Below are 26904 nucleotides of genomic sequence, written 5' to 3' on the forward strand. Positions count from 1 at the left end.
ACGCGAAACGGGTTTCATTTTCATATAATATGTATATATAGATTTGTGAACTATAAATAAGGTGAACTATGAATAATTTGGGGTAGTGATTGCAAAGCTTGAGTGTATACATAGTAAAGAGTTAGCATACTTAGATAATGACTGATGTATTTAACTTGCATTTTAGCCGCTGCACACCGCGTGATTTAAAACAAGACTTTATATTTTATTTCTGACTCTACATTGTTACTTATGCTGACGGTATGTGGTTATTACACCTGAAAAAGTTCAATAAATAAAATGTTAACCGGTAGAGTTAACTAACACGTTACATAAAAACGGTTAAGAGGAAGAAATGAGATTGAGATACAAACAGTTATTACTGGAACTCAACTCCAATCAATTAAATTGCAAGTGCAATACAACCAATTTATTTAATAAATTCTCTCCCGGGTTAAACCCCTGTTTACTAAATCCAGTTAAAACCGACGCACAAACATTGATACATTGACATACATACCTACTAACGCGAACGTTAGAAATTAAATGGAACCGAGTGCAACAATGTAAGAATTAATTGTGTCAAATTGTGTCAAACTGTGACAAATACAGCGGATTTCCTACAATTGTGTCGAATGTTGATACAATTAGAAATCCTCATTGACACGGGGAGACACGCCTCGACAAATTTTTTATGTAATGTGGAGCAAATTGAATTTTCATGTATTTGGGGAATATTTGTGTGTACGTTGAAATAAATATCTAATATACATTACTGTTTTAAGAGTGAACCTAGACTTTTAATTAATTATCTTAAGCAATTTAATGCGAAACCATGCTTAATGCACTAAGTAGTAGGTGCATTATTAACAGTTAGGTATGTTAAACTAGTGTTTATTTTTTAAAATGAATTATGGTTGAACTGCGAACTCTATGATTTTCAATATTATTGTTATATTGAATAAAATAACAATACTTTATTGCACTTTTAATTAATATGGTTCTACTCATCGTTACTTAAATTTCCTTTTAAAACCGACTCTTTCTCAAACTTTCATTAATTTGACACAGTCCTATCAAACCATATCGCTTGGTCAAACCAGATTTTGACAGCTACCAGCTTTCACCATAATTATTATTTATACACCTTGTCTCTTCATAATTTCATTAGCTGGTACATTATCAGTAATAGATTATAGATTTCTAAATGTCTCATGATTCAACGTTTTTTGATAAAACCGGTGGCTGTTAAATGGTGCTTGTCATAATTAGATACATTATCATTATATATAGTATTTTAATTTATAAATATACTAGAGACCCGAACTGGCGTCTTTATAAAATATTATGACGTCATAAGCTACGATAGAGCATTTAATAATAAATAGACATAACCATATTTTTTTTAAATAGCATGTCTAGCAAATTATAGCGTCTAGCGAACATTTTAATACTATTTAATTAAATGTTTCCATCCAAACGTGTTATTTCCTAGCATCTAATACAGACATTAGTGCTAGACGTAGCCATTTATTAAACTAATTGCGACAAAAAGGTGATATTCACACATCAAACGGACATTGATTGCGTTAATTAGTTAAATAACAACAATTAGAGAACACGTCCGTCCCCGTGTGTGGTCGTCGCGTGACTGAACCAATTACTTATTACACGCATAACTAGCGCCATCTATCTTCTATTGGTCTATTTTTGCATCAAGACGTGATTTTAATAGTTTTTTCTATGATTTTGTAATTATAGCTCAAATGAGACGGATCGGTGTAAAAAAATAGGGACGTAGGAATTTGCAGTGTATAATTATTTATTGTTATTTATGAAGTTTTTATTGTTATTTATTTTGATCTATGGCCTTGTCGTACAGTTTTCATATAAATATTATGCTAAGAACCATATAAAATAATTCTCTGAATGTAAATAATATCACAATATAATAATTATAAGTAAAAAAAGGCCAAGTAAAAAATTTGGAAATTTATACATTTTATGCAGTAAACCATTTCATAAAATGTATAAAATTCTCGTTGTTACATAAAGTTTAGAATTAATTCAAAGTGCTTCTTGAATATTATATTCTAGGAATAACAAGATGGTCTCTCGTTTACTGTAACCTCAGACAAAAGCCTAGCTCGTCGCATTAGGCTATCTAATAACGGTCATTTGCGATTACCTGTAAAATATTGATGTCTTCAAGCATTAGTCCGTGATCGCTTCAGGCGGGTTACTTGTATCCTTGGTTGAAGAATTGATATTTGATAAGTATGGTTGTTGTTAGTGATATTTATTGTTTGATTGATTTCTGTGTTTATCGTTAAAAGTATGGTAAAGAGATTTTATTGTGTGAGTATATATTTGTATTTTGTACCTAGGTAACATTAAAAAAATTATGTGCTGTAAAGTATTTCTTTCTGCAAGAATACATTCAATAAGATGGTGATTTATTGACGTTCCAGTGAAAGGTACACTGAAAATAGAAATATATTTTTTTTACACTTTAGTATCTGAAATTGTTTAAATTAGCAACAAAAATGGTTGAAAACTTTCCTTGACTCTAATTTCGATAAAAATATATTGCATATTTTTTTTATACATACTGCTCTATATTACTCACAGTACTACTTAATCCTATTAACAACAACAGATTCTTAAAATAAAACCAACAAACAATAAACTTACACTAAAACCACCAAAAAAGGTAAATTGCGCTAGAGAAATTGCACGCAATACGATATCCACTATCAGGTGATAATATTTATCTGGGACAAACATATTTTACGCTAATAACAAGTGAAGGCAAATCCAGGAAAACTGTATAAGGCATAACGAGGTATTTGTTGTTTTATCTGTATTCGTTTATATTGTATTGTGAATAGCACCATCTATGGAGAATTAATGCAAATTATGGTGATAAAAGGTATATGGTGTTTTGCTGTGAGTCCATCAAAGTTTATGGAACTTCAGACTTAGGCCGGTTGCAGAGTTTCACCGACCATCAGTGCGTACGTCAGTCACGCCGGTCATATGTTTGGAAATACGCGTGCGTATGGTAGTTCTAGCTATGAACGGTTTTATGAATTTCCATACATATGACAAGCGCGACTGACGTATGCACTGATGGTCGGTGAAAATCTGCAACCGGCCTTATTGTGACTAAGTGATCATATCTTCAATCTAGCGCCGAAATTTCCCTGTAACAATTGAAAAAAAAAACGTTAAGATTGAAGATTCATAGATAACTAGATAGTCTAGATAACAATTCTACGCAATATCCCAATTTTAAATGTATAGGGTCTAAGATGGAAAGCTTCATAATATTATGAATAATATAACTACAACAAAAACATAAACTTCAGTTAAGTACTTTAAATCTAAATGAAAAACGGAATACATATAAGAGATACATACACACTATATTACGGTACATTTACATCAAACGAACATAGAGCTATAGCAAGTTCTTTCGTGATCTTTTAGTGTAAACGAAAGCTCTTATTCAGTGTTGTTCAGTATTAGAACATAGAATCTTTTCGAAGTTCGAACGCACTAAGAACAACGAAAGAATGCTCTACGCCTGTTTACGTTAAATATTTACAGCAATTTAACATAAAGGGCTTAGAATGATCATTCGCTTATTTAATGTAAATGCACCGTTACAAAAAGGCAATGTTATTTTGTTCTAGAGGTACCTATTTATAATCTATTTAACAGTCAAAGGATTTATTATCTAATTATTTAGAACACACTAACATTTATTCATTAAAAACTTATACTATATCTGACAAACTACATACCTTATTATAGCCTCAACACACCATTTTAATAAAGTTTTTAATTACCTCATACAATAAATCTAACCCATAATATTTGTTACAGCGATACTTCAACGTGCGACGTTGAAGGTCGGCCTCCTGACGATCCAGGGGGTGTCCACTTGTCTCTACCTCTGCATGGATGCCTGCGGGTTTCAGTACGCAAATGTAAGTAATTATTTACATATTAAAGTATTTAAAGATCAATTCATATAAATGTACTAATAGTAAGTAATAACGATTCATGATTATAAACAAGGGTTGTAATACTCTCGAAAACTTCGGCACCGATTTTCATTTTATTGTATAAAAAATGGTTCTCAAGGAAGGTAATAGTGTATAATTTGTTAAGTTTTAGACAACGCAGGTGAAGCTGCGGACAGAAAGCTGATAAAACTTTATTCACATACGTTGTTCAGAAACAGATTAAAATATGTTTATGGTAGAGCGGACAACATAATAAATGAATGTACCTTCTCTTTATTATACATTAATAGAAATAATTATTGTTTTTAACATGGTTGAGATGGCTTCTTATAATAGAGATATACATAGGCAGCTTTAGCCTTTATCGCATGTCTTTCTTCCAAGCAACTAGAGCTGGTGGTTCGCCAAAGCGATCATCACCACAGAAAACACATAACGAATGACAGACTTATCGGTAGTAAGCGAACTCTACCAGACTAAAAAATAAAAATTGAAAAAAGACGTGTAGCACTCGGGGACTGCCGCGGTAAAGCTATTGCATAGCATGCCTTCAAGCCACACCTCCGTGCCCGTGGGGAGCGTGAGGTTTTTTCGTTACGGAATTTCTCGATTCGGTCCCCGCGCTCAGTAGCTTAAAAAAGTTAAGGTTAAATTTTCTAGTAAGCGATCTCTTCCAGACTAAAAATCAGACATGGTTTAACGTTTTTTGCAGTTCATTAAAATATCCAAACCAATTGCTGTTGTAATTCGAGCAGTGTCGCGTCAATCATTTTCGGTATTATTAAATCCTTGGCCTGGATGCTTTAATTTAAACAATTGTACTGATTACTGCTGATAATATGCACAGACTGTAATTAATTGAATTTCATTGATGATAATTTATTGTTTTGGTCTTTGAATCGGCTGTTGACTGGTACTGATTAGTTGATTACTATGGGTTGCGTGCATAGAATTTGTTGAAGACATGAATATGAAAAGATTGAAACATTGATGTAGATATATAATGTAAAAAAGCTTTCTAAAGCTCTTATATTTTTAGTTTGTAAGATTTTTAAAATATGTAAATACATAAGTACTGAAAAAATACACAAAGCGTTTTTGACTGTTTATGTTTTTTTATTCAAAAGATTGCTGTTGTTAGTAACTGTAAGAGTTTACAAATTTTGCATTGAAACTTATAATAGCATGAAACAATAAAAGTAGCTAGTGTGTATTTGGTAGATCAGCACAATCTATTAGAGTCCTTAAGTACATAGCATAATTATTATTAAAGAACTTTCAACAATTGCACCAATATTTTTGGGATTATAAAAATCGTTGCATCAACTAACTCTCTTTACTCTGTGCTATTGATGAGCGACAAAACCCAACACTGAACCTGTTACATAAACATCAACAAGTGACGTAACATTAGTCGGAAGTCGTGTCATAAACTTGGGACTTGGGAGAGCGGTCTGAGATACGCGGAAGCGGGAGCGGGAGCGATTTTCAAATCCAAATTATTTATAGTTACGCATTAGTACATAATAGTTAACTCATGGGTGTGATGAGCGCAGAGGTCCTAAATTAGATTCCCGGTGAAGACTCAAAAAATACTTATGAAACTGATGATTGTATGTACCCCAGATTTGTTCAAATAATTACATATTTAAAAAGCTTTAAGGAGTTATTAGATTTAACAATTGAAATGTTCACAACATATTGTAGAGCATGTTATGTTAGAGAGGTCAAAGGGTAATATTTTCATTTAAATTAATATAATATATAATGTAAGTATAAAAATCTTACATTATATATTTAAGAAAAAAATTAAGAATAAATATGTAATACAGTATGGCTCTTCTAGCTGTATGATGCTTTAATTAAGAAATATCCTAACGATGTTAGTAATATCTATTCCCGCTTCGCTTACATCCATATTCTACACCGAACAATTTCAAATATAACTACAGATCCCCGAAATAGCTTAATTAAATCATAACACCGTGTAATAGTGATTGCCCACAGATTATATCCGTGTTAGATTACAGTATAGACAACTATAATTATATGGGTGATATGTCATTTGATATTTATTATTTAGTAGTGTTAAACTTTCTTTTTAATTTTTCTTAGGAGCTGTTTAATTATACACCAAACATATTAATTGTACCTGATTTACCAGAGTAAATTAAAAAAAATACGAACAGATATAAATCATTCTAAAAAGAACATAGTATAGGGAGGGAACCGCAGGGAGGGGAGGGAACACACTATAAGAGTGTTATCCATTAGGTAAAGTACCTACTTTCGATATCAGTTTAAAGTTTTTCGATATCTGCAATAGTTACGGAATAATCGCCGCGCACACTTAACGATTACACCCTGTATATAAATTCACTCTTTATAGTAATACGTCATACAGGTCACACTTTGAATATACGTAGGTACATAAATTATAATTTGCATGCGAATTATTTAAATAGCAAACTAATTAACCCGCCGAACTTCACGCTTCGTGAATTTTTTCTGGAATTTTCTAATGTTACCTATTCTACCATTCAGGGCAGAATCAGAGGCTTAGAAACTATTAAGGCTTTCTATCTGTCTTATACATGAAGAATTATACAATATTTTCGTTCATAACCAGTTGTATTTGTCATCTTATCATAATACAGATAATCAAAATCCCAAAAACCAGGTTCACGGTCAAAACTTTCACCAAGCCTGTGGATCATTAATCATCGATTGATCGATAGATCTCGAATTAGATCACTCGATAAAATACACTTGTTGTGATACTATTGTGATTTTGTAATGAACTCGGTAATATTTTAACCGGACAATAGATTAGGTAATGGGCTATTTATTTTCGTTATATGAATTATGTGATGTTATGAAAAAATACGTAAATGAATGAATTAAAGGAAAATGGAAATAATTGAAATTGGAAATCAATTAGGCCGGTTGCAGAGCTTCACCGACCATCAATGCGTAAGTCAGTCGCGCTTTTCATATGTATGGAAATACGCGTGCGTATGGTCGGTCTAGCTATGAACGGTTTTATGAATTTCCATACATATGACAAGCGCGACTGACGTACGCACTGATGGTCGGTGAAGCTCTGCAACCGGCCTTATTAATGAAGGTATAATGACGACACTACTAAAAGAAAAAAAGCTACATCTGTTTGACAAATAGATTTATCGTCTTTACGGACAAGTAGGTCATCACTGATCAGCCTTTCTACCAGACCTTTAATTATTTAGCCTCCACCGGGAATCAAACCCAGATTCCTCGGTTCTACGCTCACGCAATAACCACTGTACACAGTCAATTTCTAAAAGCATTTTCTTGAGATAGAAACAAGTCATCAAACAAAATTTCAACATCAATTTGTTTCTATAAAAATCCATTTCTACAATAATTTTTCATCACTATTGTTATTGATAGATTTGCGAGTGGGTGACAAACAAACGTGACAATCGACAAAATGGTTTTATATCTATGTGATTAATAGATTCGTGAATTTGTCACTTTGTGAGATGGCTTTGAAAGAAGTAAGATATCTATGTAACATGAAGGAGAAATTCGTTGTGGTAGAATTTTTTTTTATTTTTTTTATTGTTATTTATACTAGACAATCATGTGAAAATCTCAAATAATAAAGGATTGTACAGTACTCCAAAACTAATAATGCGCATGCAAATCTTCGTAATTGTCGTATTTCCAAAATGTATTTCATTTGGCTAAACAAATTTTACTAAATTATGCAAGAAGAAAACGCTCCGAGCATATGACAGTTACCGAACTTTGACGAAGATTTCTATGCGCATTATCACTTTTGGAGTACTGTACAATATTGTAATTTTAACAGTATTGCATGGGATTAGAAAATACCTACTTATTTAAAAACAAAAGAAGTTGCCACTCTTTCGTTACAAAGACGACAAAAAGAACAACGATTGAATAATAAAATTAACACACTATTTATTTGTTATTTGATTATTTATTAAAATTACCAATATTTACGAAGCATCTCAAAATCTACTAAAAAGTAAAATAACAAAATACTCCTCACTATATTATACACTATGTATGTACACTCTTTTCATAGTTTTAAAAAGTTTCTAAATATATCAAAACAATAAATAACAATTAAAACCACCGTTTAAAAACATCACCAGAATAAAAATTATTCAATTCAAAACACATAAAAATATCAAAGAAACAATTCAAAATAACATCTATAACATGATGGAACGGTTAAATTTAACATAAATAAAATTAACGACCAGTTTTTCATATTAATGTCTTAATATGTTTTTGCTGAGACTAAATAGTAGTGAAATGATGTATGGGTTTATTTTTAACTTATTATATTCGAGTTGTATCATTTTTTGTGAAAAGTCATGACTTTCAAAGAAATACATTATTAATATTGAGTTATAATCATACTACCTGTGCACGCGGTTTTACCCGCATTGCTCCGCTCACGTTGGTCTTAGCGTGATGATATTATGTAGCCTACAGCCTTCCTCGATAAATGGGCTATCTAACACCGAAAGAAGTTTTAAAATCGGACAGGTTAGTTAGTAAACAAACAAACAAACTCTTTATTATTAGTATAGGTATAAATATCTTAGGTTTTTCATGTATTGTCAAAAATATAAAAACAAAATGTCACAATGTAAAAAGAAACAAAAACTTCAATTCGATTACATTTAACGGGACAAATTTTAATTTCGTATCTAAAAATATCTTTTAATTATTTTTTATGTGCATATCGCAGTTGATTTTATAGCCATAATTATATAGGGATGTTTACACCCACCAGCATTTATTGTAATAATATAGAGCTGTTTATACGACCCGACATAAATCGAAAACACGCACTTGCTTGTGTTTATCTTTATTTTATCCCTTTCAATATCTAATAAAACCCATTAAAGGCAATATACAACATTATTATAATGTTCGAACATCCTTTAATAGTATTTAAGACTGTAAAGTTTCTATGTGGCTTTTTTGTTTGTATATTTCCACTCTTTATTTGACTAGTTCTAGTATCAAGTTTTCTATGTCTTTCTTGGAGATGTTTCAATCGGTCCATCCGCTTTTTAACGGATTCTACATGGAATACATGAATAAAAATTTGGTAACATTAATTATTAAGAATATTGATTAGAAGGATATAACAATATTTTTTACATATAACAGTATATATGTATGTTTATGTAAACACTATCGTCGATCTTGAATATCCTGGGCAGGTTTCCACTGCTATAAATTGTAACAATTTACTCTGATTCGGCTTTCAACCCTTCCCTTTTATATGCTCCATTGGATACAAAATGTATTATACCGTACGACACCATGATGACTTCGGGTTTAAACATATTGCTGTATTAAACAAGTTGAAAAAAATCCATTTTTTTTTATAAATATACAATGTCAAAAAATCTAATAATAAAACAAGGAAAACATCCTTGCCAATAGAATAACTATTAAGTACATAATACCATATCGCACTGAAAAATACTGTTAAAAGTGTTTTCAGAACAAGTAAAAGTCATTTTATAAATTAATATTAATGATCGTGAAAACATCTTAACATGTCACACATTGTTATCAATACATCATTTAATTAATGTGACACCCCTAAGGATAGGGTCGCTATTCTAATAGTTTTCTGGCTTGTTTTTATGTACCACTGTTTAGGTTAGTTTTATTCTTGGTTTTATTTTTTACAAGCTTCATAGTATTTGGCATTGCTTGCTGTTCGCTGTTGTCGAAGTTAAATGTTTATAATCATATCTAAACGTAATTAATATATTAGATACAGAGGATAAGATGTACAAAAAGTTTTTTTTTATTTCTCTACAATATTTTATTTCACCAATATAATTAATTTGACAGTTACCACAGATAATATACTATACTAGTAGCAGTTATTATAACGAAGGTAGGTTGACAACTTTATAAATCACTAGCTTTCCAACCGCGGCTTCGCCCGCGTTTTCAAAGAAAAACCCGGATAGTTTCCGTTCCCGTCAGACATCTGGGATAAAACATTTTCTCAGAAATATTTTCTCTGCAAGCTACAAGTATTTTCAATCTTTCCGCGTACCACATTACAAAAGCAATTGAAGAAAATAAATAGAAAAAAACAGACACATTACGTCCTTACAAGCACCATTATGTTTCGGGCTATTAACTCCAAAGGGGAGCTTTCTTTCAGATTTTACTCGACAATTTGTTTTACAAATGATCATTTACATGTCAAAGGAGCATTGGAGGGTTTATTTGAAAGGGACGAATATTTCTGAACGATAACGATTGCAAATATGGAATATGGGAAGAAATATTTATGATAATACTATGTAATATGTATGGTATTCAACAGTTATGTGTAATGTTTTATGAGCTTTTAAATACAAATAACGAATTCCTTAAGATTTGCTTATATATTCTGTGTGTGGTGTATTGATGTCAGGATTCGAATGTTTTAACCTTAATTCGATGAGGCTAAAGACCATTTTTAATTGTGTTTTACGTTTTTAAAACGTTTGAGTATTTTAAAACTCTACAATGAAAACGTGCTTTTAGTTTTAGTTGATATAGAGCAGACGAAAATTGACATATTAAAGTCTAAAGTAAATTCAGAAAAATATATTAATACATATATGTATATTAGAATATTTCTATAGTTTGAAATCAATTTTGCATACTGTAAAAATATGTCGTTGATCGTGTCCTGTCAAAATCCGTTTGCATGCAGTTCTTTTTTTTTCATCTACTGACCGGTTGGCTTGGTTGGTAGTGGCCCTGCCTTCCAAGCCAGAAGTCGTGGGTTCGATTCCCACCCGGGGCAAATATTTGTGTGATGAACATAGATGTTTTCTCTGTGTCTGGGTGTTTATTATCTACATAAGTATTTATTTAAAATTATATATGTATGTTTATCAGCCATCTGGTTTCCAGAATACAAGCGAAAGCTTAGCATGGGATCAGATTGTGCCGTGTGTGAAAATTGTCCTGAAATATTTATTTAAAATATTTATTTATTATACTCTGACAATATGTCGTATAAGCAATGTGTTTCCCGCCAAAAAGATCCTTTTACTGCACTTGTTTATTTCTTTCTAAACAAATCCATTACCAAAATGCTTTAAAAGTAAAGTGTGAGAGGGCGGGAACTATCATTAATCTGAATCCTGAGTTAATTTAAATGTGGCAACACTGCCATTTGTCACTTATAAGGGTTGTAAGCTTTTACGACTAGTTTCTCGCCCAGACTTCGCTTACGGAATAAAAATGAAACATGGAATACTTATATAGAAGTTATATTTAACTGAAACAGTGAAAGAATTACTTACTTACTTACTTACTCCTGTGGCGCTGAAACCCCGAAGTGGGTCTTGGTCGTGTGAAAGAATGAAAATAATATATTTTGTTGTGTTTATTCTCTTTTTTAGTTAACATACATGAACGTTATATCTTTTAGACTCTGAATCGAAATAAAATACCAATTGCTTGAATATTATCAAATAATCCATAAATAATATTTGAACGCAAAAACTACTGAACAGATTTTGATGAGCATGTAGCATATAATATGAACATATTATGCTTACTATTGCCCGCAGGTTTATCCGCGGGCGAAACCGCGCGGCACAACTAGTAATATAAATCTAATATATAAAAATCAATGCCATTTTTCGTTGTAATTCCATAACTCGAGAACGGCTGAACCGATTTCGATAATTCTTTTTTTATTATATTCCTTGAAGTACGAGGATGGTTCTTATGTAGAGAAAACGTAAACATGTACCACGGGCGAAGCCGGGGCGGACCGCTAGTTATAATATAATTTATGAAAGGAAGTATGAGTGTTATATTTTATAATAACATAACGATTCCCAACTTGTCCACAGAAATCGATTTAAATCTTTTTCCCATACCTTTCACACGCCGTCGACTGAAGCGTACTCAAAACAATGGTAATTGAAATAAAACAATAACGGATAATCGATTCAAGCCTTTATTGTTGACAGCTTTGATATAATTTAAATTGACGATACGAAGCCTCCATGGACTTAGAAACTTTGAGATAGGGTTGTCACAAAAAACTGGAATAATTTAAGTACAGGTCGCGTCAAGTAAAAAGAACGCTGACGGATGGCTGCGCATTGGCGATTTATCGGTCTATTTGGTGTTATGAGGTGGTTATAAGAATAACAAATAGGTAATTGCGAAGCCACGATTCGCGAGCCTAGTTCAAAAATAAAATAATCGGCAAATAGCTTTCGTGCAAAACTCGATCCATGTGCAAACACACCCCATCACTTTCATCCAGCGTTCTTTTTACGTGACGCGTACGCTGTACCAAGAATAATAAAAGCACAACAAAATAGGATTGATGTACTTGTAGAAAGTATAGTAATATGAAATTGTTGTTAGTGTTATCTTAAATATGTAGGACATCTGCAAATCGTTGTATCACTCTTCTTGCAAATAAATGAATTTAAATTTTTAAAGCGGTCAATACCTTTCATTATATAAATTTATTAATTTTTCATTTAAGAGTTAATTTCAGCATTTTATAGCACGATCAATTAATTAAAAGCTATTTTAAATGACTTTATGTTGGGATAATCTAAAAATATCTTTAATTATTTATTTTTAGTGGCAACCCTAAACATAACGGTGTGTAGAGTAGTTTTGTCTAACCCTAAGCTTGACATTCTTAACATTGTTCAAGGGATGATACTGAATTCTTGAGATTTTCATTAAGATATTCCTTTTGTGAGCAAACTCCTACAAAATGGGCTATTTAAAGGTTAGAATAACTTACACGGGAGCTTTCTTGTTTGTTTTTACGTTGGTGGTTATCTATACTAATATTATAAAGCTGAAGAGTTTGTTTGTTTGTTTGAACGCGCTAATCTCGAGAACTACTGGTCCGATTTGAAAAATTCTTTCGGTGTTAGATAGCTCATTTATCGAGGAAGGCTATAGGCTATATATCATCACGCTACGACCAACAGGAGAGGAGCCACGGGGGTGAAACCGCGCGGAGCAGCTAGTTTAGAAATATAATACAACTGTCATTGGAACACATACGTTTTTAAGTTCGAAATAGTATTATGATAAAAACATGTATAGTTATATACTTACTTATATAATAATATAGAGCTCTATAGACTCTTCAGAGTTTGTTTGTTTTAACGCGCTCGTCTCTAGAACTACTGGGCCGATTTCAAAAATTATTTCATCCTTATGTATCTACGTAATTTCTGAGTCTCAGATTGTTAAAAAGTTATTGAAATTTAAACGGTTCTGATAAAATGCATACAAACAGACCACAGCCGAAAAAACCACTGTATTAACCGTAGTCAACAGTATTTATTTAAAAAAATAATACCATCAACGTGCTATAAACCGTCAGGTACCGTTAAAAACTTATTCAATTAATAGTTTTCAGAAAATTGAACCGACAGCTGTTTCGTAACACTGACACAATCGATCACTTTTATAATCTATAGTTACGTCACCGCTTCCTCTTGTAAATGATATTATGAAGTAGCTTCTGATTGGGAAGGCTGGGGGTACACTGGGTTCTGAATTAATAGGATGTTAATTCAATAAGTTTAACATCGTTCTAGTGTCATTTTTACATGTATCTAACCATAGTATTTCTGCTAGTTGTATTTGTAAACTTTAATTTCTTGGCTAATCATATCAATTACCCACTTATCTTTCATCTTTTAATACATTATTATAGAACTACTTCAAAACTACAGAATATCAGCATAAACGCATCCAGCATATATATATCAGTAAATTAAATATAAAGTATTTCTTGCTCAATACGGTTTCATTGAATTTAAATGTTTTCAATTATTTGACTATAAAGAGCAATTATTTATACATAAAAATCGCTCTTTATATTATTATTAATTTTGTTCCAAATTCAATTGGACTTATCTTCGTACACCAATGTTATTTAAAAATAGACTCTTGCCTTTTAAACTATACCTAATCCATACTATCCATACTAATATTGTAAATGCGAAAGTAACTCTGTCTGTCTACCTGTTACTCAATCACGCCTAAACTACTGAACCAATTTGCATGAAATTTGGTATGGAGATATTTTGATACCCGAGAAAAGACATAGGCTACCTTTTATTGCGAAATATGTACCACAGGCGAAGCCGGGGCGGACCACTAGTATGTAATATAATTACAATTACCTAATACCCATTGTGCCACCAACCTAACCGAATATATTGTATCGTGGGAGAGCTCACAGATCATAATAGTTTCCGTCTCAGAGCAGTTGATAAACCTGCACTATGATATATATCAGGTTGATCCCGAACAATCAATAATATGTCACTCTTAATGTACTGGACTGGACCTACAGTAATGTTAAGTAAGTTAAAATGCGTTTTGTATGGGAAAATATACTTTTGCTCAATTTATGTTATGTACTATATATAGAGAAAAGTAGTATCTCCGTCATTTTTGGGAGCATCAGCTTATAGACAGAACCAGTTTAACATTTAAAATCGGCGATCTAAGCTGTGTTCGTTTTATTAAAAGAAGGCAATGAATAATTTGAAAATAGTGTTAAGATGAATAAAAAACTTAAGTATAATAGCTAAACTCTATATATTACTTTTAAAATGCTGTAGGTAGGCATTTCAAACTAAACTTTTCCTCTTCTCCCATTTTTACAGGATAATAGTAATTAGCACATTTTATACAATAACAATATACATATTATAAACTTAACATTTAGTTTTATAGCATTCAATTAAACACATTTTTGTCAGTCAACTGCAAACGATTGTACGTTCATTAAATTATATATCAAACAGTCGGGACTAATTTTTTACGCACATCCCTTAAATGTAGATCACACGCCCTTAACAAAATAGAGCTCCCAAAACAGATAATAGACAAAACTGTTTGCCCAAAATAAAGCGTTTAAAGATAATGGCGGGAAAAGGATTAATAACTAGCGTCAATGACAATGATAGCAACCCCGAAATAGCCCGCCTTCAATGGGATGACAAAATTAAGAAAAAAAAGTAAAAGCATAGAGTATAGACTAAAGGTTTTTACCGCGCCCCGGGCGCCGTGAGTGTTGCCGTCACAAAAAATGATGATCAGAAAAAAAGTGTAAAAGGCCCATAGAATAGACATAATTTATCCTTGAATTAATGATAGCATTGTGTGTTTTCGTTGTAATTTTTATTTACGATTGTTTACCCTATTTTATGTTTTAATATGATACGATATTTATAGCCCTTTACATTTTTGTACTGAGGAATTTTGACTTTTTCCAAGGGTTGTTTTTATTTATGGCAACCGAATCGACGTTTTAATGAGACTGGTTAAAAATTACTCTCTTTGTTAAGTGACAAATGTTGTTCTTTATTCACAATAGAGATTTGTTTAATGGTCAATAAAAATTAGATTTTAATTCTTAAAAAGGACGATCGTTATCTAAATGGAAATGGCGTCATCCAATGTTTTGCTTATCCTTATAAAAAACTTAGAATATATTAATGCGTAGCTTAATTAAATATAATTGATAATTATTAATTCCCATAACTCAACGAAAAAGTATTTAGAACTAAATTGCATAGCATAACTTTCCATATATAGATAAAACAAAAATAACTGAAAAATATTCTTCTACTTAATAAATAGTAATAACTAATAACTAAATAGTAGGTATGACGACGATGTTAAAAAAACAGCCATTTTGATTTTTATAACAATTTTATTGTTACATACTCAGACACGCCGCGTTTTATAAGATTAGGAGATTAAAATTCGTAATAAATTTATTAATGATTAATAATGATATCCAGTTTTGGGGTATTAGGTTAAAGATTTTAGATAATGGAAGGAATGGATAGTTGTGGCAATAAAAAGTCGTAAAATAACGATAATGATGTTTCGATTGTTCTTTGAATGTGGATTGTGGTGATAATTATTGTTATAGCATTTTATGAAAAAGTCCTGTATATTGAATATGAATATAAAGATTCTAACACATTCCTCTTACTAACTATTAGTTTTCTTTGGCAAAAAGGTAGATTGGACTTCAGAGCCGAGAAATATATTTTTTATATTAGTAGATATTCACGATGCAACTTAGGTTTCACGAGTTTTATTAGTTTAGATACAGGGACTGTCAAAAAACATGCTACTAATTTCACACAAAAGTTTCAAGACAAAAATATGTTGAGTAGTTTTTATTATATTTATATTTATCTCTACATCGATTGACAAAGCAGTTTCTACAAATTAGGACCTTTATATTTCTTTACATTAAGAACATTTTTAGTCATTAAATAAATAATATTGTTATTGCCATATCATAAGCCTTTACACCATCACCTTTACAAATATGAAAAAAAAAATGTCTACGGTGAGCATAGACTTTATGGATTATTCACACTCCCACATAACCGTGTTCCCGCCACGAACATTATATCCAACGTTTTAAATTCCCATAAACCGAACGCAATGACACCATATCGGATCGTAAACTTTTATCTCTTCATTTCCTTTTATTTTATTTTACACCTTTTGTTCTAACGTTATTATAAAAACATCCCGATCCGTCGATACTGCCTTGACCAATGTGTGACGTTAAAAATAATGCGGCCATAAAGTTTTTATAATCTGTGAAATCGAAAATGTTTCAGCTTTGACATTGGTGAAAAAAAAATATGGCAACTATTTTTTTTTTTCTAATCTATGTACTCTATGCTAAACTTTTTTGAAGAGAAACTCAATTTACTCATCCAGATAATGTTTTCTTGCTTTATAATGTAGAGAAACTAAATACGGAACACTGAATTTCGGTTAGTTTATCATATTTCATTTCCTTACAGTATAACTAGACATATTAACATTAGAATTTAACTTAACCAGTGAACTGTTAACCTTTGAATAAATAATCGATAAAAACCTAAACATTTTCAAGCTCAAAAACAAGGCTAATTTACAACACTATTATTATGCCTTCAATATAATGATGTGTTAGGATACCTACTAATTACTAGACCGAAATGGGCGTGTGGCTGTGCAGGAAATTAAGTTCTAGATTTGAATCTAGTATTTAAATTATGATAAAAAATTATTAGCCTTCAAATATAATATTATATTTATTGCTAATTATTTGTAAACCGTTTAGAGATGATGTTTTATGATTACCTAGTCACGGTTTTTGTTATTATAGAGATGTTGTTTTACATTAATACTTATTAATGATTAGGTACCAGATGAATCTTATACCTATGTTCTATAACTACGGTATTTAGTATTTAAAAGAATTTTATAAAATACTTGCGGTCCGCCCCGGCTTTGCCCGTGGTACATATTTCGCAATAAAAGTTAGCCTATGTCCTTTCTCGGGTATCAAAATATCTCCATACCAAATTTCATGCAAATTGATTCAGTAGTTTAGGCGTGATTGAGTAACAGACAGACAGACAGAGTTACTTTCGCATTTATAATATTAGTATGGATATATTTAATACTCTTTTCCACGCACGAAATCTTTGGAATGTCAGTCTCCTTCATCAAGATCATTCATTTGTATCAAAGCAAGTAAATGTATTTCCCTAAAGATAATTAAATCAACGTCGAATTCATTGATAAAATCAACATTCAGTACAATTTTAATGAAATTCACTTCGAATCGTGAACCAAAAAAGCGTTTATATTGAACAAATACTTTCTCAATTTGCAAGTCAATATGTATGAATAATTCAGTTTCGAGCGAGACGAGCAAAAACACACCTATCATTAAAACCCGAATAGCATTATTATTGGTTTAGCAAATTAATGTTATTATGCACTAGGCTCTTGTTATTTGCCTAGGTTTTACGTAATTATGCAGATAGAGTTTAGAACTTTAGATATTATCATGTGTGATTTGTAGTTTGTGTGTTTTATAAATTATATCCTCTTTAGTCTATGTTTTATATTAATAAGATAAAAAATATTCCGCTCTTTAAAATATTACCCACCTCAGTCGAGGTTATAACAATTGCGGTTTTTTGTGATATAAATTGTATTTTTGTAAGCAAGCTTAAAAAGTTAATTTACTATCGAAAATCAATGAACAAACTATTGATACATAATATTATATACGATTACATAATAAATGCCAGCTTTCAAATAAATATCTTAATCACACATCAATTAAAATATCTCTACACTTAAACATTGACTAAGTATCTACATATTTTAAAATAAAACGTAAGTCCAATTAACAGATGATTCAAAGTAAAACTCATTTTATTAACTCAATTCAAAAACAAGATGCAACATTACTAGGACAATATTTTTACACAGGCAACCCCGCGTAAATCTGTCTCGACTAGAACCGCGTAATTGACGTATTTATTACGGGATAAATAACTCCCGAAGCGCGTAAATTAGTGTAGTACCTAATTTAGCATACACGGATTTTAGTACTCCCTCACTAAATAGAGTGGTAAAAATAACTTGGTGTAATAAATTACTATTAACCAGCTATGTCTATATTTTATAACCATTTGTAACAATTTGAGGACTTGATTGTATCAATATGTAAACATAAAATGGTAACAAATACAGTTTAAATTCAAAATAATTTAGGGAATTCGTATAGGTAATTTTTAATGTTTCGGATTTTGATAAAAATTTGGCTGTATGCGCTTTAATCCTTCGCCTACTATTTGGGTTTTAAAAAAGGAACAAGAATCGGCGGGAAAAACATGAATGACACAAGATGCGTAAAAAGTTGAAAATGGCGCCGAACTAACCCTTACCTAATAAGTGTGGTCAACAGGCCCGATTGTCATCATTTCCCCGAAGCGGTGGATACAAAGATCGATGGGCTATATAAAATTCCAGGTAAATACGGTTTTGTCAAGCGTTATAGTTATTTCCTACATATTTGTTAGTTAAAACTGTCGTCTGCGAATCTAGTGTTAATTTATCCCATTCCTTTGAGACTCCGAAAGATTATAAAAAGGAGATTAATTTTTTATTGGTTCGCGATTTTGGTGATCGTTATCAACGGCCTTCTAGATTTATAAGTTTTCCCACGAGTATTTGTCTAACCTGTATTATGGAGCTGTGGTATTTTTATGCGCTAATTTAGAATATTCTGACCGATTTAAAACGCGATTTATGGAATATTTAATTTAGAATATGTGATATTACTTAACTTGAATAATTATCAGGACATGTTACATCTCAGTCTGTCCGTGACCAAGTGCGCCGTAAATTTTACGAAATGTCCGATTTATTAATAGAATGAATACAGTCGCGTATATCAAGCAAAATTAAATATAGGAAAAAGATTTATTTTTTAAAATTTGGAAACAATTTTGTAGTAAAGCAAATTCTCTAATCAAAAATAACTCTATTGTTTATACTTTATAGTAAAAATTTCTTTATATAAAAATAAAAATGTGATAGTCATGTATGTTGTATAATTCGTATGTAAAGAATTAAGCCAATTCAGTATACTAGTTAAGTTAAAAATACGCTAAACTAAATATTTAATTACTATAATAAAATAAACTTGAGACAGTAATTACGCCGTAATAAATGTTAATTATCAACATTTTTGTTTAATGTATTTAACCAATTTGTTAACAAATCAAAACTTGTTTTAAATCCTACAGTTATTTATTATGCTTTTATAATATTTTAATATTATTGCGGCTATGGTAATAAAAATGAATACTGACTAAAAGTTAAGAGCATTCAATTATAAATATTTCAACGTGCTTTTTAAACTTTTATCATTGATAGACATTTTGATATTTATATGAAATCTTCATTCTCAAATCGTTAAATAAATATTTTCTATTTCTCCAGTGGATATACTAAAATTTATTTTCCAATAGCATTTAAATAATGTTTACATTGTGTACAAAAAAAATTGACATAAGACCTACTTAACTATATTTTAAGCATAATTAACAAAATATTATTAACTATTAAAGCATCAAAAATATAAACGCACGCACACATTTTTACAAGCACGAGTCCTTTCATGAATAATTACATAACTATAAAACGTATATGACGAGCATATCCTGGCGTCTGCCGTCAGCAGACTAGTTTAATTTTACGATCGTCTATATTGACACATGACAAGATTGGCCGTGTATACAAAATGGACTCCTAAATTGAAATCCTTACGAAGATACAACGTTCGCAGTCGTCAATCGATTCTAAAGATCGACAGAGATAAGCCTAGTGATGCCCTATTGTCCTTTATCGATAGCTTATCGAGTTATCGATGATTCTTACCGCTTGACCCGCGGGTTGTAGATTTATAGTTTGCTAAATAAATGTAAACATAACATCGAAAGCATTTGCATATTCTATTAGAATATGCTTGTCTGAAAATATACGTAACTTTCTGGAATTGTGGGAATCTGAATTATGCAGACGGTCAGCGGTCGCGTGTTTTACCTCTTGAGAAAGTGTTGCTTGATATTAACTATTGAGTTTAAATCTTGTGTAATAAAATATTAAATGAGTCTGAGAGCTGTAAATGTACGCATTTATGTGATGTGGATTTAAATGACAACATACTTAATTATATACCCATATATGAATTAGCTGAAACGACTTTTGGATAAAACCTTTATTCAAAATAAGAACAAAATAACTATTTTATCTGAATTATTTACTTATAAAATACTCACTATATATAGCAGTACCTATCTATGATGATGAAACGATTAACATATTCCATCAAATTATTCAAACTGTACTTATAAGTTTAATCATATACTTATCTCGAGACAAAGACTTCCAATTACGTGCGTCAAATAAACAATACACAATTAAAAAATTTATCGACACTCGATATCGAACCTATCAATCTCTAGTCGATCGGTATGAACAAATTTTTCCAACGTCTTCAAACTATTTTACGAAATAGGGTATAATAGTTGTGATAAGATAAAATTTTGGAATATAGAGCGATTAATAAACCACTTAGTTATAAATGTCTTAATTAGTATGTATTTAAATTGGGTTCCGCAACTTGTCGTTGAATATTCAAATCATACGTTTCGATTGACGTAGAAAAATAGTGGATGAGTGATTAATTTTACTGTTTAGATTAAATGCGTTATAAAACTTTGTCTAAATAAACTGATAGTTCAAAGATTTTGACAGATTGTATGAAGCAGTAGCTTTTTTAATCTGTGAATATTTGAAGTCAATTCTCTATCTGTCATATTTACCCGATTTAAAACGAAAAGGATAGTTCGTCTATTTCAGTATATTTTCAAATCTATGTTATACAATTTTAGAAACGGGAAATACTTAGAAATGTCTAATCTACTAGCAATTTGTAGCGTCAAAACATAAAAATATAAATAGATTTATTTTCTTAATTTAAGAACGCGTGGTAATTATATCGACCGGCCCGCGAAGGCGCAAAAAAAACCGAAATTTACTTTAAATTATTTATTGTAAAAAAAATTACATAATAAATTACTCCTAACTTAATCTACGTCCCTCCCGTTCGATGTTAGAACTAAGAGTGCTCGTCCTCCTCGGCGGGGTAGCTGCAGCGTCGCGGTGGCGATGATTGCCGCAACACTCTCTGGAAGCGCAGGTGTGCGCGATGTCGCAATTCCTAACAGGTGCAGCTTCTTGGGTGGCCCCATGCATCCTCTAATCTTGTATGTAGGTACATAACACCTCCCTCCTGAAGTTCAGCGATTATTGGCGGGCAAGGCTCGTTAATATCGCTGAAATTTCACCCTCCGCCGATTGATGTTCTATTTCTTCTTTTTGATTACCATGAACACTCGTAGTAATAGGCTTTGATGTACGCAGTCTCCGTACGACGTACCATGTCACTAGGGCAACTGCACTCGTTATTAATATAACATATATCGGTATTATGGAAGGCTGCATATAGAGAATCTCGTATCCGTTGTTAGTACTGATAGGCATTTCCATTGATATAGCTCTGTTACTAGCGTGTAATTTATCCAAATTTATCGAATTCAACTTCAGAACTTCTTCATCTGTATTATATTGGCTGGAATCTGGCAGGTTTGCAATTTTCATTATCTGTCCTTTGATATGGTCTTCTCGATTGACTATCTTGAAAGCCTCCGTTTGAAGAATGCAGTTTTTGGGTATTGTGGCTAAGTAGCTTCCTTTAATGACGTCATATTGATCTTGCGAGCATGATAAGTGGATTTTTGATGGCTTGGGGAAACTGATGACGTAGTGGGCGTCGTCTAATTTTTCTAGTGCGGGCGCTCCGAGCTCCACAGGCGTGAAGAGACAAGATGCGACGACTCGTTGCGTGGTAATAAGGTGATACACGCAGTCATTTTTGGATCGATGATGGTTCAGCTTGTCCTCACATAGATACCCTAGGCCAGACTTCGGGCATTCTGCCTCCATGTACATAAAATCCTCGTTGTGAATTGCCACAAAAGGATAGGGTGGAATTAGGACTTTACTATCTTTATTAGGAACTATGGATAATTTAAATAATTCAAAGGTAGCAGGAAGGACAACCGGGAACATAAAAACTATAACTATATTCCTATTACTATAATAATAGCCTAGTTTAACTAAATCAAAATATTCTCTATAATTAACTTGAGGGATTTGCTCTTTGCCATAAAATTTGTGTAATTTATTTAGCATTTCTTTTAGAGAATTTGAATTGAACATAAGATGATGCGTACTATTCGCACGAATAAAACCTAATAAATTTTCTAATCTATGTAATTCTTCAGATATATCATCTATATTATCTGATAAAATCGCTACGCGTTGAATTAAATCTATGTATAGAGTAACGTTTAAATTATTGGCCTTTAAATCATTTATAGCTATTTCAATTTTTTCCTGATTTTTAATTAAGTTGTTTAAAATATCAGATTGTTGTTCTATCCAATCTTTACTGAGGCTTATATGATTATTCATTTCTGTGACCAATTTATTCTCATTATTTTGTAATAATTTAATTGCGGTATCATATTTAATTGCATCTGTATAGTCTAGATTACCAGAAATACTTTTTATAACAGAACCTAAACCATCTATGAGACCTCTCTTTATGCGATTGGGTTCAAAAGTTTCCAACTGATTTGACAATTTAATAATCTTATAATGCAAGTGTTCAATATGTGAATTATAAAGCGAAAATAATTTATCGTGCAAATTAGGCGTTAATGAATTTAATTGATCCTTTACTATGGTTATACTATCACGAATATCCTTTAAATTAATAATTTGCAAAAATGAATGATAATGAGTGACAATTCTAGCAGTTCCAATATTAAATGGTAATATACCAGGTCCGTCATCCAAGCTAGTCAGGGTGGGATCTTCTGCTTGAATCTGGCACAGGATCAGAGGAAGGATTCTGTAACAATTTAGGTACCCTCTTAAGCCTAGATTTAGCAACAGCGCCATATTTCTTCTTAGTATAGATATGAATAGGTAAATCAGCCAGTACAGTATCGTGCGTAAAACGCGGTGCGGTCTTTTGTCGACTAGCCCTAGGATTTCTTACAAAAATTTGTTGATCTGGATAATACTGTATTTCGGGTTCGCGGTTCCTATTAATGTTTTCTGTAATTTGAGTACGGCGTTCCAAAGACGATTCATTAATAATTTTGAATACTTTGTGCATACTATCGCGATGTTCTTGCATATATTGCTGTAAGACATTTTCTGATAGATCGATATCTACAGGATCGCGGGGATCTAAATGACCGGTTATAATGTCAAGAGGCCTGCACTTCGTAAAACTGTGGATCGAACTATTATAGGCAAGAACAGCATACGGCATTAAGTTAATGATTAATTCACCACGTCGTTCAAGTTTTAGTAAACGTATGTGTTCTAATAAAGTTGAGTGAAGCCGTTCTACCATACCATTTTCGTTAGGTGCATGAGCTAATAACTTATGGTGATTTATTCTATGAAGCCTTACAAATTCACTGAATATTTGGTTCGTGAACTCAGGACCTCGATCCGTTACGACAGTCATAGGTAAGCCATGATGTGTACCAAACGTCAAAAGAGCCTGAACTACGCTTATTGCGGTTGCGTCCTTTAAACAATATGCTTGAGCATACTTAGAGAATGCATCTATTATAGTGAGATATTTCTGAGAATCAATACTAAGTAAATCGAGATGTATTATTTCAAAAGGTTTTGTAGGAGGAACTACGATTCGAAATTTTGGATTTACTGGAATTCTATCATATTTCCCTTGACCACATATGCTACACTCATTAATATATTTAGTTACTGCTTCCTTCATTTTAGGCCAAAAGTATTTCCTAGATAAAGATAAATGAGTTTCGTTAATTCCGCGATGGTTAGTTTTGCCTTCATGATAATTTCGTATTATTTCCTGTTGCTTAAAGTAATCTTTGACATTTTGCAATTCTAATTTTGTAAGAACTAAATCCATACATGAACTTTTAAAATTACTCTGTATTATTGGAACTATAGTACACATAGCATCAGGGGGATGAACTAGAATTGCAGTTTTTATCTTAGGATCTACATATTTTTTAATTAGTGAAACTATTTCGCTATCAATATTCGCTTTGTTAACATTAATATCTATCTTAGTATGATTTTCAAAAGGTTTTGAAATTATAGGCTTACTCGGTACTCTATCTATTAAAGTAATAACTATCTGTCTCTTAAATTTATTCAACGGGTGATCTGTTATAGGTATATCTAGAATTGGGTTCTCCGCGTCAGTATGAACTGTGACGGTGTCGGAATTTGCTGTAAGAGTACTTGTTTTCGAATGTGCAGTAATCGTACTTGAATTTGAATTAACAGTAATTGTATCTGAACTTCTTCTTATTAACGAAGGTGTTGTTTCTGTTGGATTAACCGCTAAAGAATCTGTTTCCTCATTGTTAATTTGAATACGCGATAAAGCATCGGCGTTACAATTTTGCTTTCCCTGCTTATAAATTACGGTGTAATCGTATTCGCTAAGTTTGAGCCTCCAACGTGTGAGACGGGAATTAGGTTCCTTTAAATTCATGACCCATTGAAGGGGCCTATGATCAGTTATAATTTTAAACTTGCGGCCAAAAAGGTAAGGACGGAAATATTTCGTTGCCCAGACAATTGCTAATAATTCCTTCTCAATCGTACTATAATTAATTTCGCTACTATTAAGTGTACGTGAAGCGTACGCAATTGGTTTATCGGAACCAACGGGGCCTTGCGAGAGTACAGCACCGATGGCTAAATTCGACGCATCAGTCGTAAGAATAAATTCTTTATTGAAATCAGGATACTGGAGAATTGGATCGTTCATTAATAATGTTTTACACCTATCGAAACATTCAATGTAATCTTTAGAAAATGTTATCTTTGAACCCTTTTTTAAGCATTGTGTCATGGGCTTCGTGATTTTAGCGAAATCTGGTATGAATTTCCGATAATAACCTAATAGACCTAGAAATCGTTTAATATCGGTTGGAGTTTTCGGAAGGGGATACTTTTGGATGGCAGATATCTTATCTGGGTTAGGTTTTATCCCATCTTTGCTAATAATGTGACCTAGATACGCGGTTTCGAGTTTAAGAAATTCCGATTTATCCATTTGTATTTTAAAGTTGGATTCACGCAATTTCTGAAACACTTTCCCAAGATTAATGATATGCTCCTGTAAAGAAGTGCTAAATACTATTATATCATCTAGGTAGACTAGGCAAATAGAATTTTGCAATTCTCTCAGTACATTATCCATTACTCTTTGAAAAGTAGACGGACTATTCTTTAGACCCATGGGCATTCTTAAGAATTCAAAATGACCATGTTCTACACTAAAAGCGGTTTTTGGAATGTCAGCTGGGTTCATTTCTACTTGATAAAACCCACTTGCTAAATCTAACGTTGTGAAGTATTGACAGTTACCCAATTTATGTAAGACATCTGTAATATTAGGAATCGGATATTTGTCATCCAAAGTTTTCTCATTTAACTTTCTAAAATCAACAACTAAACGCCATTTAACTTTGCCGGATGCATCTGCCTTTTTAGGTACCACCCAAATAGGAGAGCTCCATGCTGAATCTGATGGTCTAATAATACCCTGTTCTAACATCTTACTTATCTGATTCTGTACTTCCTGTCTATGAATAAATGGATAGCGATAACTTTTCGTATAAACCGGTATTTCATCCTTAGTTCTAATAGAATGCTTAATTTTATTCGTAAATGTTAAGGTTTCTCCTTCTATATAAAATACATCCGCATACTGTGAACATAATGACTCTAAATTTAAACGTTCCTCATTATTTAAGTGATCAGTACGCAAGCGAGATAATACCTGTTTCACACGGTCGGACGAACGTTTGGTGCGCGTGCACTCGTTATTATAAACCTCGGCACATACTGGTCGATCCATTGAAATAATTACGTCATTACGGGTTGGATTAGAAATTTCCACGATAGCGCGATTGCTTTTCGCCTTCGTTAAACATTCAGAAATATGACAATTACATATAATTTGTTCCGGTATAATAGCGTCTCCATTCTCAACATCTATAGGTAATCTAACTAATTTACTACTTCCTGCGGGTATGACGTCCTCATAAAGATTAGCGTTCCGTGAGTCATATACTAATAACCGATTCGTAGCATTGCAAGTATTTAAAGTTTTAGTTTTATAATTAATTGATGCTTCCCATTTATCTAACAAATCTGAACCTATTAAGCCGTCGAAATAATTGTGAAATTTATAAACGAAAAATGTAATATCGTCAGGGTCATTAAATTCAGGAAAACTAGGTAATGTTATAGAATAATTACTACGAGTTACAGCATGAACATTACTTACTTC

General features: G+C 31.9%; 1 protein-coding gene across 6 annotated transcripts in view; it reads left to right on the top strand.

The window, feature by feature from the left end:
• Positions 1-26904, top strand: part of LOC123701022 (fibroblast growth factor 22) — a 178247-nt gene that overhangs the window by 142718 nt on the left and 8625 nt on the right. For all 6 annotated transcript variants that reach the window (XM_045648433.1, XM_045648431.1, XM_045648430.1 and 3 more), the window contains exon 4: positions 3871-3974. In XM_045648433.1, coding sequence (XP_045504389.1) covers positions 3871-3974 — 104 coding nt within the window. The remainder of the gene's footprint in view (positions 1-3870; positions 3975-26904) is intronic.

Source organism: Colias croceus, chromosome 20 (assembly GCF_905220415.1).
Source record: "Colias croceus chromosome 20, ilColCroc2.1".
Taxonomy (NCBI): domain Eukaryota; kingdom Metazoa; phylum Arthropoda; class Insecta; order Lepidoptera; family Pieridae; genus Colias; species Colias croceus.